Source organism: Helianthus annuus, chromosome 6, assembly GCF_002127325.2.
Source record: "Helianthus annuus cultivar XRQ/B chromosome 6, HanXRQr2.0-SUNRISE, whole genome shotgun sequence".
Classification (NCBI taxonomy): Eukaryota; Viridiplantae; Streptophyta; class Magnoliopsida; order Asterales; family Asteraceae; genus Helianthus; species Helianthus annuus.
The window spans coordinates 9,112,430-9,130,729 of NC_035438.2; the positions used below are offsets into that span (position 1 = coordinate 9,112,430).

Here is an 18,300-nt window from a genome sequence, read left to right on the forward strand (position 1 = left end):
TTATTGCCTGTTTGCTAGAACTGTTTAGAACTTTGCTCGCATTACGCTTAGATACACATGCTTGATTACATGAGAACACCTATATGCCTACACTTTTCTGTCATCGCCCTACTCGCGAACCATTCTTACGTATGCTACTTGTTACTATGAAGATCAATGGCCGCACGAATTAACATGACTCAAGCCCAGCTAGAGGCTCTCATTGCTGCGGCAGTTGCAGCCGCCCAAGCAGGTAGTATACCCTGCAGTATAGACACTGGGATCTTTAGATCCTACATTAATCCTCGTACTTAACTTTGCCCTATCCGTACACAATAGGTCAACCCGCTCAGCAGCAGCCTGGGTGCACCTTCAAGAACTTCATGGAATGTCGTCCTAGCTCGTTTAGTGGCACAGAGGGAGCAGTTGGACTCCTCCACTGGTTTGAAAAGCTCGAGTCGGTTTTCGAAATGTGCGAATGCCCTGAGGCTCGCAGGGTGAAGTTCGCCACTGGCACACTTGAAGGGATTGCGCTCACTTGGTGGAACGCACAAGTGCAGATCTTAGGGTTGGCAGCTGCTAACGCCACCCCATGGAACGACTTTAAGGAACTCATCAAGCGTGAGTATTGCACGCGGGAAGACATACACAAGCTGGAAGATGAGCTTTATAACTTGAAAATGGTTGGATCGGAAATCGAGGCGTATACTAAACGGTCTAATGAGCTGGCCGTTCTGTGTCCAACTATGGTGGACCCTCCATACAAGCGCATTGAGTTGTATCTCAAGGGATTGGCGCCAGAAATTCAGAGCCATGTGACGTCGGCTAACCTCGAAAACATCCAGGAAATCCAACGCCTCGCTCACCGTATCACTGATCAGGCAGTGGACCAGAATAGACTGCCCAAGCGTGTTAATGCTATTGCTAACGTCACCACCTCAGTTACTCCTGCTACATCTGGTGACAGTAAAAGAAAATGGGATGGGGATTCCAGTAAAGGTTCAGCATCTGTTCAGCCACAGTCTCAGCAGCAGAAGATTGATCACTATCAGAGTCCCAGTCAGCAATCCTCTGGTGGTCACAGACAGAGGAGATATCAGGGTAGTCAACCCAGGTGCCACAACTGCAACAGGCATCACCACGGCCCATGTAACAAGGGTCGTTGTCAAAGGTGTCTTAAGATGGGTCACGAGGCCAAAGACTGCAGGAGCCCTCGTCCTGCGAATCAGAATCAGCAGCCTCAGCAACCAGCTCCACAGAACCAGCAGCAGCAGCAGCAGCCACAGCGTGGAAACCGGGGATGTTTCCAGTGTGGGGCTGAAGGTCACTTCAAACGCGATTGCCCTCAGTTGAACCAGAATCGCAACAACAATAACCAGGGCAACGGGAACAACAACGGTGGAAACAACAACAACGGCAATGAAGCTCGTGGTCGTGCTTTTGTGCTAGGTCGAGGCGACGCAGTGAACGATCCCAACGTTGTCATGGGTAAGTTTCTCCTTGACAATATTTACGTTACTGTTTTGTTTGATTCGGGTGCGGATACAAGCTATATGTCTGTGAAAATGTGTCAACTGCTAAAACGTGCACCAACACTTTTACCCACCAAACACGTAGTAGAGTTAGCTAACGGTAAAAGTCTAGAAGCCACGCACGTAGTTCAAGGTTGTAATCTTATCTTAGCTGGTCAAGCCTTCTCTATTGATCTCATTCCCATAGTCTTGGGTAGCTTCGACGTCGTGATTGGGATGGATTGGCTTTCCCAACACCAGGCAGAAATCTTATGCAGCGAAAAGGTTATTCGCATTCCTCGTTCTGGTCAGGAACCTCTAGAAGTTCAAGGCGACAAGAGTGGTGCTGTGGTTGGCATCATCTCTTTCTTGAAGGCTCAGAAATGCTTACGTAAGGGTCACACTGCCATTCTGGCACTCGCTACAGACGCATCAGTAAAGGAAAAGAAATTGGAGGATATTCCAATTGTACGTGATTACCCTCAGGTGTTTCCTGAAGACTTACCAGGCTTACCGCCTCATCGTCAGGTCGAATTTCAGATCGAGCTCACTCCAGGAGCAGCACCCATAGCCCGCGCACCATATCGTCTAGCTCCATCGGAATTGGAGGAATTGTCAAAGCAACTGCAAGAACTCTTGGAAAAGGGTTTCATACGACCAAGCTCTTCGCCTTGGGGAGCTCCAGTGCTTTTCGTGAAGAAGAAAGACGGTACGTTCAGGATGTGCATCGACTACCGTGAACTCAACAAGGTGACGGTGAAGAACCGTTATCCTCTTCCACGCATAGACGACTTATTCGACCAGTTGCAAGGGTCGTGCTACTATTCGAAGATAGACTTAAGGTCGGGGTACCATCAGCTGAGAGTCCGGGATGAGGACGTCTCCAAGACAGCTTTCAGAACTCGTTACGGTCACTACGAGTTTCTCGTCATGCCATTTGGGTTAACGAACGCGCCTGCTGTATTTATGGATCTTATGAACAGGGTGTGCAAACCCTATCTCGACAAGTTCGTCATAGTATTTATCGACGACATTCTGATTTACTCCAAGAGTCGGGAGGAACACGAGCAGCATCTTCGTCTTATTTTGGAACTCCTTCGGAAGGAACAGTTGTACGCCAAGCTTTCTAAATGCGACTTCTGGCTTCGTGAAGTCCACTTCTTAGGCCACGTAGTGAACAAGGATGGGATACATGTCGATCCATCCAAGGTAGATTCGGTCAGAAACTGGCCTGCACCGCGTACACCGACAGAGATACGCCAATTCTTGGGTCTGGCAGGTTACTACAGACGGTTTATCAAGGATTTCTCGAAGATTGCTCAGCCGCTTACGCTACTGACACAGAAGGGTGTTACCTATCGCTGGGGAGAGCCCCAGGAGACTGCTTTTCAGCACTTAAAAGATAGGCTTTGCAGCGCACCTATTCTCTCATTGCCAGAGGGCACAGAAGACTTCGTAGTATATTGTGATGCATCCATTCGGGGATTGGGATGTGTGTTAATGCAGCGCGACAAGGTTATTGCTTACGCCTCTCGTCAACTCAAGGTTCACGAACGGAACTACACGACGCACGATTTAGAGCTGGGAGCTGTTGTTTTTGCGCTTAAGATATGGCGACACTACCTGTACGGTACCAGGTGCACGATATACACCGATCACAGGAGTCTCGAGCATATCCTTAAGCAGAAGGATTTGAACATGCGTCAACGGCGATGGGTTGAATTACTGAACGATTACGAATGCGCTATCAAGTACCATCCAGGCAAAGCCAATGTTGTGGCTGACGCCCTTAGTCGAAAGGACACCTTACCGAAGCGCGTGCGAGCGCTACAGCTTACGATCCAGTCTAGCCTTCCTGCACAGATACGAAATGCTCAGACAGAAGCACTGAAGCCCGAAAACGTCATGGCTGAAGCCTTACGCGGCTCACGACAGCAAATGGAACAGAAGGCAGACGGTGCCTACTATGTAACGGGCCGTATTTGGGTCCCTCTTTATGGCGGTTTACGCGAACTTGTGATGGATGAAGCACACAAGTCTCGCTATTCGGTACATCCAGGGTCGGATAAAATGTACCACGATATCAGCACTACCTATTGGTGGCCTAGTATGAAGGCCCACATTGCTACGTATGTTGGAAAATGCTTGACCTGTGCAAGAGTCAAGGTCGAATATCAGAAACCAGCTGGCCTACTTCAGCAGCCTAAGATACCTCAGTGGAAATGGGAAGAAATTTCCATGGATTTCGTTACAGGCCTACCTAGATCCCAGCGTGGGAACGATACGATATGGGTCATAGTTGATCGACTCACCAAGTCTGCACACTTCCTGCCGATTAAGGAAACGGACAAGTTCTCCACTCTCGCAGACGTTTATCTTAAAGAAGTTGTCTCGAGGCACGGGGTGCCCACGTCTATCATTTCGGATCGCGATGCACGATTCACGTCAGAACTTTGGCAAGCAATGCATAAATCTTTCGGCTCACGACTAGACATGAGCACAGCATACCACCCTCAGACGGATGGACAGTCTGAGCGTACGATTCAAACACTTGAAGACATGCTTCGGGCATGCGTTATCGACTTCGGCAACGGCTGGGAAAAGCACCTCCCTTTGGTGGAGTTTGCTTACAATAACAGTTACCATACCAGCATTCAAGCCGCTCCATTCGAGGCATTGTACGGGCGTAAATGCCGGTCACCTCTCTGTTGGGCAGAGGTGGGAGATAGTCAGATCACGGGTCCAGAGATTGTTGTGGACGCCACAGAAAAGATTGCACAAATACGACAACGCATGGCGGCAGCACGCGACCGTCAGAAAGCCTACGCGGATAAGCGTAGAAAGCCATTGGAATTTGAGGTCGGGGACCGGGTTTTATTGAAAGTCTCACCCTGGAAGGGTGTGGTTCGTTTTGGCAAACGGGGCAAACTGAATCCGCGGTACGTCGGACCATTCGAAATTATAGAAAAGATTGGCAAGGTAGCCTACAAGTTGAACTTACCAGCTGAACTCGGGGCAGTTCACAATGTCTTTCACGTATCGAACTTAAAGAAGTGCCTATCAGATGAAAACCTCATCATTCCTTTCAAGGAACTCACTATCGACGAGCGGTTACAGTTCGTCGAGGAACCAGTTGAAATCACGGACCGGGATGTGAAGGTCCTCAAACACAAGAGAATCCCTCTTGTCCGAGTTCGTTGGAACTCCACACGTGGCCCAGAGTACACCTGGGAACGCGAAGACAGGATGACAGAAAAGTACCCCCAGTTATTCGGGAACAAGGCAACCACTACTGAGGCTGAAGCTACTACTTCGGAATTTCGGGACGAAATTCCAGATCAACGGGGGGAGGATGTGACACCCCAGGAAAATCAGTGAACAGTACAGTTTACCTAGCTTCCTCAGTGAGTGCATACCAAATTTCGGGACGAAATTTCCAATTAGTTGGGGATAATGTGACAACTCGTACTTTACCGTCTCGTACATTACGTGTAACCATCGAACTAGTGTGATTACGTGATCATATTAATTGAACAAATGTTGTGTTATGTGCTTGATGTTTACTATTTGTACATGTATGAATCGGACCGCACAACACACCCACACTCGCACAAGCCCATTCGGGCCTTATACTTTGCACACGGGTTATTAGGGCAGCCCATGTGGGTTCGGCCCACTCCCCTTTAACCGTGTAAATCCCATAGTTGGGGATAGGTTTTGGTTAGTTGTCACAAACACAAAAACACACACAAACCCTAGAAGTTTTCCTCTCTCTCTCGGCTTGCTTGGAACCCGACGGCACACACACACACTTTGAAGCTTGTGAAACGAATCGATCCTCTACCTTCATCCGGTTAGTGATGATGTTATGTTTTTGGATTATTTGTGATATCATGTGATTGCTATCATTCGTTAGACGATGTAACTAGGGTGTATGCTAGTAATATTGGTTGAATGTTGATGATAATTGGATTGTTAATCGGTTCTCATGAATGATTAAGATATATGGTTACTTGACATGAAATCGGTTATATGTATGTTTGTGTGATGAGGAATAATTCGGATGGGTTAATAGTCTGAATGTATGCAAACCGGGTAGGATGCATGATAGCTGATTTATGATTCGGTATGTTTTTATAATAATCTGATTTCCTGTTCTTGATGTTAATATGAACATGCTTGATACTCATGATTTGAAGTTGAATGAAATCGGAATTAACTGTGATTGATCGAAATTGTGAAACTGCCTAAGTTGTTTGCTAGAATCACGGATAAGTCAATGCAGGAAATATGGAAACCAGTTACATACGCGATTTCGACACCTGGTTGCGAGTCGGGACCATAGTTGCGAGTCAGAATCCCACTCGTAACCAAGCCAGCACAAGTCGAGACTACGGTTGCGAGTCCCGTTGCGACTCGTAACCAGCACATGATCAGTCGTAACCAGACCATGATGAACCGAGACCTCCATTGCGACTCGCAACCAGCTGTTGCGACTCGTAATCTCCGGTTGCGACTCGAGATCCCCGTTGCGAGTCGAGATCACCATCGTTTGCACGCACACAGTTGGGCCTTCACTGTCACGGGCCCAATCTATTGAGCCCAACGATTTGAACTGTGGACTGTTTATTATTGGACTTGTTTGTGCTTGCTATTTGGGCCGATTGAGAATCTGGACTGTTTTGTTATTGGGCTGCTTATGTCATTGGGCCGGGTATGAATGGACTTAGAACAATTGGATCCTCACATGCTATGTCTTATCTGCTTACGTGCGTACATGCTTGCCATGACTATACGTGATTACTATATACGTGCTACATACGAACCTGACTCGTATAATAACCATGATAGGACGTGAGTGATCATTTACTTGCTACTTGTACTTTCTGTGTATCTGCCGAGCAAACCAAGGTGAGTTCACACAGCCAAGGCATGGGATTCCCGGGTTGGGAATTGGGTTGGATATGTTGAATTTGGAACGATTACTCGTACTTACGCATATACCAGACTGTAGACCATCGTCCTCAGGTTAGTCAGGACACGTTACGTAAAGCCTACGTAACCCAGTATATTTGCCATATGTCTCCCGGGTCGGGAGGACACGTTACGTAAAGCCTACGTAACCCAATACCATCTACTGGCTTCCAGGTCGGAAGGCCACGCTGCGTAAAGCCTACGTAGCCCCCACGCGTACCACTGTCCTCGGGGAAGGGCACGTCACGTAAAGCCTACGTGACCCTGTACGTTTTCCTGTTCTCGGTAAAGAAGAACACATGGTCGGAAGTTAGTCTAGTAAGTACCGTTAATGAGAAGCCCTCATTAACCAGGATGAACATGGGAAGCCCCCACCTTTATTACACACTAGTATGGGAAGCCCCCACTAGCTATACTTATGCATTACTTTATGAACTTACTTTCTGTGAACTCGCTCAACTAGTTTGTTGATTATTTGCTGCATGCCTTGCAGGACCTTAGGTATACTTGGGAGCTTGCACAGGGAAGGAGCAGGTCGTTGTGGGCAGATGGATCGTTAATGATGTCGAACTCATAACTCGTTTTGAATTTGCTTTACTATGCTTCCGCTACTTAAAACAGTATTTGGTTTTGAAACATCAATCATGTCATGGTGACTTACGTTAATTACTTTTATTGTTATTAAATGCTATGTTTGATATGATTGATGGCTTGATCCTGGTCAGTCACGCTCCCAAGCGGTGGTATTCCGCGGGTGGATTTTGGGGGTGTGACAAATAGTAAAACAAAAGCTAACAATAACCAACCAAAAAAGACAAAACAAACAATACAAATATGTGCCGGTCCTCACTACCCCGACTTCAACTATCCAACAACAGAAAAAAGATAGGATAGAACGATCTTACAGAGGGTGCAATTCCTTGAATATATATCAGATTCGTAGTTTTCAAGAACTACTAAACCTGATGTCCAGAAGACCAAGTGTCACACAGGTTAGTTTGCCCTAAAACCTTCAAGGGTTTTAGAGACCAACGCAGTATGAACACCAGCAGCAAACGAACCCTCACACAACCCAAGAAACCCTAAGATAGGGTTTCAGTAAACAGATCTGAACTAATATGCCCAAGATCAAGCCGATCCAAACCCTAGAACACCAGGGAATAACCTAAACACAAACAACAAAAGAATCAGAATCGAACAGCGGAAATAACAGATCAGGAGCGATGAAGCTCTGATACCATGTAAAAATGGTATAAACAGGTTTATGCAAGAACAATCAACAACAATAACACCAGAAATAGTGATAAAACGGTGACATAAAACTTTTATTATTTACCAACCCAGAAAACACCCAACCACCCTTGATCTTACAAAATGTAAGATCGAAGAACAATACAAGAACAATAGATCAACTGATGATAAATCAGTTGATCATATGAAACGATACAACCAAAACAGATGAAGATCCACAGGATCTAACTATACAACAAACAACTAAAACAAGATCAACAGCAGATCTTCAACAAGCTCCAGATCTTCAACACGAATCCAGAGAAATGAGCGAACAGGAAAGTGAGATGTGAGAGAGTGAACAGAATGATCTGGAAACCCTAGATCAACAACAACCAGCCTTTTATATAAAATATCTAGCAATGTTACACATAAGCCCCTGAAATCTTCCACATTCACCCCTGAACAATGTACAAAATACAAACTTGGAACATGATTAGTTGCAACAACTTTTGAGCCCAGTAACCAACAACCGACATAGCCAGTTGTACAACAGGCCCACAACACAAGCCCAACAATACATCAATGAGCCCAATAACTTAAACATAAACTGTATGAATTAACAAGAGAAAATAAATGTAAACGTGTTACATTTTAACAAATACAGAGTTAACCGATAAAAACATCTTTAACACATTGTAAATGTGAATCTGATCAACAATACGTCAATTTCGTTGATCGCGGCGCAACGCGCGCGGGTCAATCTTCTAGTTATACATAAATAACATTATACATAATGCATTAAAAAATTACGTTTTAAGAAAATAATTTTGCAAGTTTACATAGCTATATCACATACGAAATCCCCAGATAATATAACTCAAATCTTTTCTTTTAGGGTTTCAATTAAGACATCATCATCATACTCAGTAAATCTCATCAATAGCAGATGTTGAATAGAAAGACTGTTTCCGGTGAGACCCCCGACTCGATAGCAGTTTTGTATCAAGCCTTGGACATAAGACACATAACACTCAACAATCGGGACAAATGTCGATTATTGCATCTACCATTTTGTCTCGGCTATCAACGCCACCACATGACGTATGATTAACCGTCCGTTGTTTTTAACGTTATTTTCATAAAATTCGTAAAATAACATTAAAATTAAAATTAGTGTAGTTTTACTTTTGCTCCGACAAGTATATGTGTAGAGCGTGACAATAATATACAACTCAAATCTTTTTGGGTTTCAATTTTGGTAGCACGTGCAACGCACATGACCCTGTCAATCTGTATTTTATGCCCGGATTTCGTTGAGAAATGACGCTAGGAAACCAGAATCCATTATTTGTTTCCTATTCCCAAATCAAAGTAACTGAATTCCACTTCCTTAAACCCTAATTTTTTACAAGAATATGAGAGTTGGTGGGTTTAGGGTTTTATGCAAGAATTTGGTTCGAACACTCTCAGCAAATGGAAACCATCATCTTCGCACAAAGACCCATCCTTTCTCTCTACCCTTTTACTCAACTGGTCTCTTCTTCATCTCTCTTTTCATATTTATCTTCCTTTCTTTTATTATGCATTGATTTTTTTTTTTTAATTTTTTTTGAGGGTATGTTTGCTAACAAATCAGTTATTAGTTAGATGAAATTAAAACAGAAAAAGTAGTCATCTTTATGGGATTTCAGTAATTGGGTCAAATCTGTTGGCTGATATGATTATTGTTATGTTAATCCACTAATATATCTCTTAATTTTTTATTTATTTTTTTTTTGTTTTTAAAGTTGCTGAGGTGCAGCCTCAATCATCAGCTGAACTGATCAAGATGATGGAGCACAGACTGTCTGCTATTGAGCACAGGAATGCTTATCTTCAAGGCATTATTAATCAGGTAAGACTCATGTATGTTTGAGCTTATATACTGATATTATATATATATCTGTTTCTAATTTTTTATATTTAATAAAGACAGCCAGAAACCTCACCAACTGAGTATTCAAGAGCAAACAAGGAGCTTCAAAGTCTGAGTGATAAAATGGATCTCATATGTAAGTTGAGGGCAATAGAAAAGGTGAGTTTTTATTCCTTTGAATAATTATTTCTTTAAGTTGATGTTCAACAACCTGTTAGATTGATAGATTCAATAATATGGTTTAGTATAGGTTGTTATTGTTATGTATGTACATATAGTTTATGGGCCCGCCCCACATAAGTATCCTATATACTGTTATTTTCTCTAACTATGCAGTTGATCTTGATATCGCGACGGTTATCGGTCCCCATGTAAAATATGGGTGTCAAATATCGGTACTGATATTATTGGCGGTATTGATTGATATCACCGATTTTTCCGATATCAATACCTTTCTTCTTAGTTCTATCATTTGTCTTTCTTCTTATTGGCTATTGCTGCTATTAGTGTTTTAAGTCTTAGTTGTTAATTGCTAGTGTTTTATGATATGTACCAATCGGATTTAGATAAGTAATAACCCGTTGAGTGGGTCAAGCTCCTAAGAAATTAGCAACAAGCAAGAAAAACTTTAGAGAGAGACTTAGGGGCTTTTTGGCAACATCTGAATGGTTAAGTGCTGAACCAGTAAGAGGTCTGAACCATTAAGAGCCTGTATAATGCTTAACCGTTTAGAGGCAAATGTCTGACCAATTCATATTAGAGGTCTTGACCATTCAGAGGCAAATGTCTGAACCATTCAGACATCTGCTCGTGAAACAAACAGTCTGAACCATTAAGTGCTGAACTAGTAAGAGGTCTAAACCATTAAGAGCCTCATTAAGAGGTAAACAAACAGCCCCTTAGACTTAATTCGTATCTTAATTCATGAAAAATAAACACGTACAACCTGCATGAAATTAAATTTACCGATATCCCACCGCGATAACCTATGTCTCAAATATCAGTCCTTGACCAATATCCGATTTTTTACCGCATTAACTGCTTAGTTCTCTAAAAATCAAGTCATGACGAATCCTGTATGATATTATAGTTTTAGTTCGGTAGTATTAGTTCTTCCGTCATGTGTAGCGTCTGACGCTGATGCTGTGTGTACTGTGTCGTAGGAAATTGAAAGTTTGAAATCACTAATGGGCGATTGTGAAGAAGATAAAGACATGCAAGCCATGGCATACGAAGAACTGGAGCAAGCCCTAAAAGAAGAACAAAAAATGCATAATCTGCTGCTTAAGTCTTTACTGCCTAAAGATGATGCAGATGTAAGAGATTGCATTTTAGAAGTTCGAGCAGGTAACACAATCATTGAAGATTACAGCGTTCTTGAACGTAACACCAAATCTTGCTTATTAAATTTAATAGTTTTGATTTTGCATCAGGGACTGGAGGCGAAGAGGCTTCACTGTTTGCAATGGACATCTTTAAAATGTGAATTTAGATTTTTCACTGAAATATTATTATTATTATTATTAGAGTAAACTGCCATTTTCGTCCCTGAGGTTTGGCCAGTTTTGCGACTTTCGTCCAAAGGTTTGTTTTTTCGCATCTAGATCCAAAAAGTTTGAAATCTTGCCATTTTCATCCGGCTCGTTAACTCCATCCATTTTTCTCCGTTAAGTCAGGGGTATTTTTGCCTTTTTTTGTTAACTTAAAGGGCAATGCGGTCTTTTTCACTTTATGTACAAGCATTTAGTATAATGTAAAAGTATTCAAAATACCCTTACTAAATAAACTAAAATACCCCTAACTTAACAAAGAAAAATGGATGGAGTTAACGAGCTGGATAAAAATAGCAGTATTTCAAACCTTTTGGATTCAGATGCGGAAAAACAAACTTTTGGACTAAAGTCACAATCGGAGACGAAAATGCCATCTCTCTCTCTCTCTCTCTCTCTCTCTGATTCCTGACCTGTGATACGTGATTCACACCAGGTATGAGAGATACTCACAGAAAAAAGGTTGGAGATTTGAGGTGGTGGAAGTCACAGATTCAAATATGAAAGGATTCAAGGTCAATTTTCTTTTTCTTATTATTTTTATTTTATTTTGGCTAATGGGAGGATTTTATTTGATCATTTAACAAAGAGTCATGCATTACGAGTGTATTTTATTTGGCAGGAAGCGAGTGCTGCAATATCCGGGGCAGATGTCTACGGAAAACTAAAATTCGAGAGCGGAGTTCACAGAGTGCAGGTTTTTTCACCATTTCACTTGGTGAATTTGGCTGCTAACGCAAAAGACATTTTTCTTAGCTTCTTTTTTTTTTTTTTTTTTTTTTTTTTTTTTTTTTTTTTTTGCAATTTGCAATTTGCAGCGAGTTCCCATCACGGAGAAATCAGGACGTGTTCATACAAGTGCTGTGTCTGTTGCTATCCTTCCCCAAGCAGATGAGGTGATTGGTGACTTTACTAAAATAGTTGCCGTTTTATATTCTTTTAATTTGTTAAATATACGAGGCACACACTTTTTAAATGTGTGATCGCTCACATAAGTCGTAACAAAGTGGCATTTTGCAGGTAGATGTTCAACTAAGAAATGAGGACTTAAGAATCGACACATACAGGTCTGGAGGATCTGGTGGTCAGCATGCAAATACTACTAATAGTGCCGTTAGGATTACACATATTCCATCAGGCCTCACAGTTTCTATACAAGATGAACGCTCACAACATATGGTAAATCATTTTAATAAAAACGTACGGCAACATGCAACATGCATACTGATTTTTGTTTCCCTTTTGTTTGTTAGAACAAAGCTAAAGCACTAAAAGTATTGTGCGCGCGACTGTATGAGATGGAGAGATGCAGATTACAAAACAGCAGATCAAAGCTAAGATCAGACCAGGTATTATTAGTGTATTTAGACAAGGCTCAAACTATCTATACACCAAGTGTGTAGATAGCCAACCCAAAAAGGTGTTTTTTGTCCTATGTGCATACCCTGCAATGTCGAGCTGTGGCCAACGCGTGGCGTTTTGGTCCGGTCAACCAGACAAAGACTGACGGGTGTCTGACGGGTCTGTCGACCGGGCCAAAACGCCAAGCTTTGGCCGCGTTTTGGTCCTGTCAACCAGACCAGGTGTCAGTCTTTTGTCAGTCTTTTGTCTGGTTGACAGGACCAAAACGCGGCCAAAGCTCGGCGTTTTGGTCCGGTCAACAGACCCGTCAGTCTTTGTCTGGTTGACCGAACCAAAACGCCGCGCTTTGGCCACAGCTCGACACTGCAGGGTGTGCATATAAGACAAAAAAATGGGTGTGCAAATAGGTACACCCTTAGACAAACGTTGTAGCTTTTTGTACAGATATTCGAATAGAAATTCGATTTGTGTGTTTATTAACAGCATTTGACATGAAACCAGATCGGCAGCGGGGATAGATCTGAACGTATACGCACCTACAACTTTCCACAAGGGCGCGTTACGGATCACAGGATAGGTTTCACTCATCATTCCATCAGTGATGTGATGCAGGGAGAGAGTTTGGATTACTTCATTGATGCCCTTCTTCTGCAGCAGGAAATGGATGCAATTGCTGACTTCACTGCCACCTCAGCTCATTGAATATGTTTTTTTTATACCAACAAAATGTTTTTTTTTTTCAGACATGTAACTGATATTTGTGTTGAATATTATCTAAGCTTTTGCAAACATTTAAAATAAATTAATAATCATAAATTAGTGAATGATGATATTTGTGTTGAATATTACCATTCCATGAAATAGTGTACAAAATTTATCTAAGCAAAAACCAAAGTCATTTGGGGTGAAGTCAAAATGCTAGAAACAAACATCTAATCATCATCATCACTTTCGTCGCTATATGAAACAAGTCCACCGGTAACAACATTGGTGACAGGAACTGAAGGTTTAGATTTTTCAGGTGTGCTGATCTTTGCCTTTTTCGGTTGAGGTTTAACTTTTATAACTACTCTTGGTGGGCGAGCGCGTGTTTTTTTCTCTCCGGATGGTTGTTGCTCCTACAAGCCAAATATGTATAAGATTATCCAATGAAACACTTTGAGAAAAAATGATCATTAACAACATACAACACTATAGTTAAGTGTTGAAGATAGGTCTGAACCATTAAGTGCTGAACCAGTAACCAGTAAGAGGTCTGAACCACTAAGAGCTAGTCTAATACTTAATTGTTCAGAGGCAAATGTCTGACCCATAGTTATTAAAGGCGTTAGGCGCACTCAAGGCGCATAGGCCTCGCCTGGGGCCTAGGCGCAAGGCGCAAAAAAAGCGCGCGCCTGAGAAAAAAAAAGCGTACCACAAAAAAACATAAAATATTTTTATATAATAGAAAATTAATACTATTATTCAAATAAAATAAACTAAAGCTATTATATAACATTTAAAATCGTCTATTTAGTACCAAAAGTTATAAAATGCTAATTTATTAGTGTAGAAAAGTAGTTTCGTTAGATAAAAGTAGAAATCTAGCTAGAATCTTGCCAGAATTTAGAGAATTTGGCCGAAAACTCTCAAGAATCTAGGAATTTCTCTAGAATTTGCGCATGAACCATCGCCTGGAGAATTAAACCGCAATTGCCTTGACTTAAGGCGCAATTGCCTCGCCTAGCTAGGAAATTGGGCCTAGGCGCAAGAGGCGATGGCTTTTAACAACTATGGTCTGACCAATTCAAATTAGAGAGAGGTCTTAACCATTCAGACTCTCGGTATAATTCTTAACCATTCAGAGGCAAATGTCTTAACCATTCAGACATCTGCTCGCGAAACAAACAGTCTAAACCACTAAGTGCTGAACCATTAAGACCCTCGTTAAGAGGTAAACAAACAACCCCTAACCTGAAGTTTAGGAGGGGCCACAGGTGTTTCCTTTAGCTCGTGTAGAACGGCGGATTGTGCAGCCACTTGTTCCTGCATAATACGTAAGAAAATAAATTTATATAATCATACTGCATTTATGTTTGTCCAAAAAAAAAAGAATGTTGGTAGCAAGATAACGACAGGCATAATTCGCTTGTTAATTCTTAAAGACGGTTCAAATGTTCAATATCAAGGGTCTCGTATTTTAAGATCTAACACATGCTCGTATGAAATATATATAACGAACCTGAAAACTTCGTAGCTGTTTGGCTTCCTCATCTGCTATGTGCTGCTCATATTCTCTCCTTGACTAGACAAACAAATGAATTTTCAATGATTTAAATCCACAGATTTATTAGCTATACAACAAAATAAATTGATAATGATAATACAAATAGATAACGCCCCGCTTGCGGTATGCGCATATAATGTATATATGTGTGGGCGCTTAGGGGGCAAAAGTGAAAGTGCACTAATTTTAACGTTATTTTACTATTTCGTGAAAATAATGTTAAAAAAGGGGGATGGTTGATCATGCATCATGTAGTGACTTTGATAGCCGAAAGACAAGGGAGTACATCATGCACTAATTGGCCTTTGTCTTAATTGCTGAGTGTTGTGTACCTTATGTCCAAGGCTTAATACAAAACTACCATCGAGCTGGGGGTCTCACTGGAAGCAGCCTCTCTATTCCTAAGGGGTAGAGGTAAGGTTGTCTACATCTTACCCTCCTCAGACCCTACCTTAGCTTTACTATTGGTGGGATTTAATGAGTATGATGATGATGATAATACAAACAGACGTTTTAAAAGCATGTGTGCTATTGAAATGAAGCAAGGAAGCAATATTGAAAAAGAAAATTAATTACCAACTCCAAGTTATCAAGAAACTCAGTCTCATCTTCATCCAATGCTTTTGGAGGTCCTGCATAACAAATTAGTGGCTGAAGAAAGATGTAATGAGAAATTGAGAATTAGTGGCACTGACTATGCTTGAAGCGTTCGTTGAACTCTGCATCTTTCTTGTCCTTATTCTCCTTTAAAATCTGCACAAAATTATATAAACAACTATATGTGTGTGTATTGAAAAAGCAAGCAAGCTTGAAAAAGTTAACAAGCTATATGTGTCCCAAAGTAAGTAACTGAATGATGTGATGTATAACATGACATGAAGAACCAAATGCCTAAACAACATTCCTGTTTCAGTCAGTGTTTGTTATTATCTAAGGGTAAAGTTCTTGTACAAATAATCTTAACATACTAAACATACAAATTGAAGGAAAACTCAAAAAGACAAGGTGGCATTTTTGTAATTATCAATAACTATCAAAGTTACTCTACAAATATACCTAAAAAAACCTAACCACTCCCCCCACTCCCAAAAAAAACTTAAACCCCCCACCCCCCCCCCACCCCCAAAAACCTAAAAAAAAACCCTAAACCCCCCCCCCCCCCCCAACCCCCAAAAACCTAAAGAAAACCTAACCCCCCCCCCCCCCCCCCTCCCACTCAAGCTAAAATGCTAAAAACTAAACCCCCCAAAAAACCTAAAAAAATAAAAAAAAACACACAAATTATTTTATTTTATTTTTTTAACATTTTTTATTAAAAAATCGCTACTTTTAGTAGCAGCCAAAAAAAAAATTTTTTTTTTTTTTTTTTTTGCTAACGAAATGTAACGTTTTTTAATAAAAAATGTTAAAAAAAAAATTTGTGTTTTTTTAGGTATTTTTGGTTGTAACTTTGATAGTTGGTGGTAATTACAAAAATGCCACCTTGTCTTTTTGGGTTTTCCTTCAATTTGTATGTTTAGTATGTTAAGATTATTTGTATTTGATCTTTTGCCTATTATCTAATGCCTTGCAATTAAAAGAAAGATAATATTTTTGGCTGGTGAATGAATGAAAGTAATAGTAAAAGGAAGACAAAGAAGAAGAAGAATTATGGTACCTCAAAAAGGGGGCGATCTCGTTGGGCAGTTCCGTCTTCAACTCTAGGTCCTCGAGTCTTCTTGGCTTCATCCAACTGTTTGTTTGTTTGTTGGTTAAATCAATCACAAGAGCTCAGCTTTCCAATTACAATCGTTGGATGAATAAACAAAGAAAGAAAGAAACAAACAAACGGAGGATTGTGTTGTGACCTGTTCCTGCGATACAAAATTCATCAGCCTGGTTACCGGAGGGTAACCCTCGTCCGCCATCACTCCTCCTTCCAAGAGTATTACTAATACTATCAACCTTCTTCTTGCTTGCTTGCTTGCTTTGTCTCACAAATCCAATTTACCATGGATGGATCATTCAAAATTAAGGCTCTATGGTCTCAATTTACAACACACCCAAACCTAATTCACCAAAATAACCCTTTTCCTTATTTCAATTTATTATTTTTATTTTGGTTTCATCTTTTTAACACCATTCGTTTCTTTTTTTGTGTTAATTAAAACCATATAAAGAAGCAACAAATTTAGGTTTACCTTGATTGTAACTTGTGTTTGGAGTGTTTTCAGAAAAAAAAAAAAAAAAAAAAAAAAAAAAAAAAAAAAAAAAAAAAAAAAAAAAACTAGAACTTTCCTTTTAACTCTAAAGTTTTAATCTTTAACAATTTAAGTTTAAAGTTTAATCTTTGTTTCCTTTTTACCCCTAAAGTTTTAATCTTTGATAATTTAAGTTTAAAGTTTTAAACTTTATAAGTAAGCAAGTTGAATATGCATACATGTGTTGTAACATGTGCTTAGTGAGTTTTTCAAAAAAAAAAAAAAAAAACTACAACTTTCCTTTTTAACCCTAAAGTTTTAATCTTTAACAATTTAAGTTTAAAGTTTAATCTTTGTTTCCTTTTTAACCCTAAAGTTTTAATCTTTGACAATTTAAGTTTAAAGTTTTAATCTTTGGTAATTTAACCCTTTTGATTAATTTGATTTTTCACTTCTAATTCAAAAGTTTCTATCTTATACAATTTAACTCGTTTGATTAATTTGATTTTTCACTTCTAATTCAAAAGTTTCCATCTTTTGCAATTTAACCACTTTGATTTTTTTTTACTTATGTGTGGTAATCTTGGCTTTGGTGGGTTTTTTCAAACAAAAAATGGTTATGCATATTGTTGTTAAAACCTTGGCTTTTGGGGGTTTTTAAAAAAAATGATTTTTTTACTTTTCACCCGAAAGTATTTCATGAATTACTTTTAACCCAAAACTATTTGTTTTTTTACTTTTAACACAAAACTTTTTATCTTTTGCAATCTATCCTCACAATTTTTTTTACTTTCAGCTTTGGTCCTTTATAGTTTTTGTTTTTCGCATTATGCTTCGTTCTAAATTTTGTGACTTAACACATCGGAACGTGCATCTTTAGTTTAACGTTTTTACGTTTCGTTCTAAATTTTACGAGTTAACACGACGCAACGTGCGTGTGTGGGTGAATGTTTTTACATCGTCTATTTTTTCCCGTTTGACAGGTTCAACATAACGTGCGCGTCTTAAATCGACTTAGTGTTATCTTAGGGGTGAGATAAGACTTTGGATCAATAGGTTCTGAGTTCGATTCTCACAAGGGGGTTTTTCCTATATTATTGGGTTTCCTCCAGAATTGGTGTATAGGCATTATGCCTAGTGGAGATGGATATGATCGGGTGGTTTCACTGGTGGCATGATAATACTCCAGTGGTCTGTCAATGATCCAAATTTGCCGTTCAAAAAAAAAAAAAAAAAAAACAATCACACCCCTAAACTAAAGGGATATTAGATTTAAATAACCCCAACTTTCATCAATTGGTCGATAACACTCTTAACTTTCAATTTATAT

General features: G+C 40.2%; 2 protein-coding genes across 3 annotated transcripts; one reads left to right on the forward strand and one right to left on the reverse strand.

Annotated features, from left to right (window-relative positions):
* The first annotated feature begins 9,002 nt into the window (after positions 1–9,002).
* On the forward strand, positions 9,003–13,351 carry LOC110864593 (peptide chain release factor 1). Of its 2 annotated transcripts, none has more exons than XM_022113696.2 (11): positions 9,003–9,230; positions 9,485–9,591; positions 9,673–9,771; positions 10,776–10,959; positions 11,046–11,094; positions 11,599–11,677; positions 11,785–11,859; positions 11,981–12,058; positions 12,183–12,341; positions 12,416–12,511; positions 13,026–13,351. In XM_022113696.2, the coding sequence occupies exons 1-11, from the start codon at positions 9,113–9,115 to the stop codon at positions 13,224–13,226; spliced, it is 1,245 nt and encodes a 414-aa protein (XP_021969388.1). In that variant the 5' UTR covers positions 9,003–9,112; the 3' UTR covers positions 13,227–13,351. The 2 variants fall into 2 exon arrangements, with proteins under 2 accessions (XP_021969388.1, XP_021969390.1); XM_022113698.2 differs by having other exon boundaries at positions 9,016–9,230; positions 9,669–9,771.
* Positions 13,316–16,877, reverse strand: LOC110864594 (PSME3-interacting protein). Its single transcript, XM_022113699.2, has 7 exons — positions 16,638–16,877; positions 16,448–16,522; positions 15,486–15,543; positions 15,367–15,422; positions 14,746–14,808; positions 14,478–14,549; positions 13,316–13,642 (listed from the first exon to the last, which is right to left on the reverse strand). The coding sequence occupies exons 1-7, from the start codon at positions 16,695–16,697 to the stop codon at positions 13,457–13,459; spliced, it is 570 nt and encodes a 189-aa protein (XP_021969391.1). The 5' UTR covers positions 16,698–16,877; the 3' UTR covers positions 13,316–13,456.
* Between the last annotated feature and the right edge of the window lie 1,423 nt (positions 16,878–18,300).

Excerpts from the sequence above, each read along its gene's own strand:
- LOC110864593 (XM_022113696.2), top strand. The coding sequence starts at position 9,113 with ATGAGAGTTGGTGGGTTTAGGGTTTTATGCAAGAATTTGGTTCGAACA. Across the intron at positions 9,592-9,672 it reads TTCAAGGCATTATTAATCAG|CCAGAAACCTCACCAACTGA; the intron begins GTAAGACTCATG and ends TAATAAAGACAG. Across the intron at positions 12,342-12,415 it reads ATGAACGCTCACAACATATG|AACAAAGCTAAAGCACTAAA; the intron begins GTAAATCATTTT and ends TTTGTTTGTTAG.
- LOC110864594 (XM_022113699.2), bottom strand. The coding sequence starts at position 16,697 with ATGGCGGACGAGGGTTACCCTCCGGTAACCAGGCTGATGAATTTTGTA. Across the intron at positions 15,544-16,447 it reads GAGATCGCCCCCTTTTTGAG|ATTTTAAAGGAGAATAAGGA; the intron begins GTACCATAATTC and ends AATTTTGTGCAG. Across the intron at positions 14,809-15,366 it reads TTCTTGATAACTTGGAGTTG|TCAAGGAGAGAATATGAGCA; the intron begins GTAATTAATTTT and ends TTGTTTGTCTAG.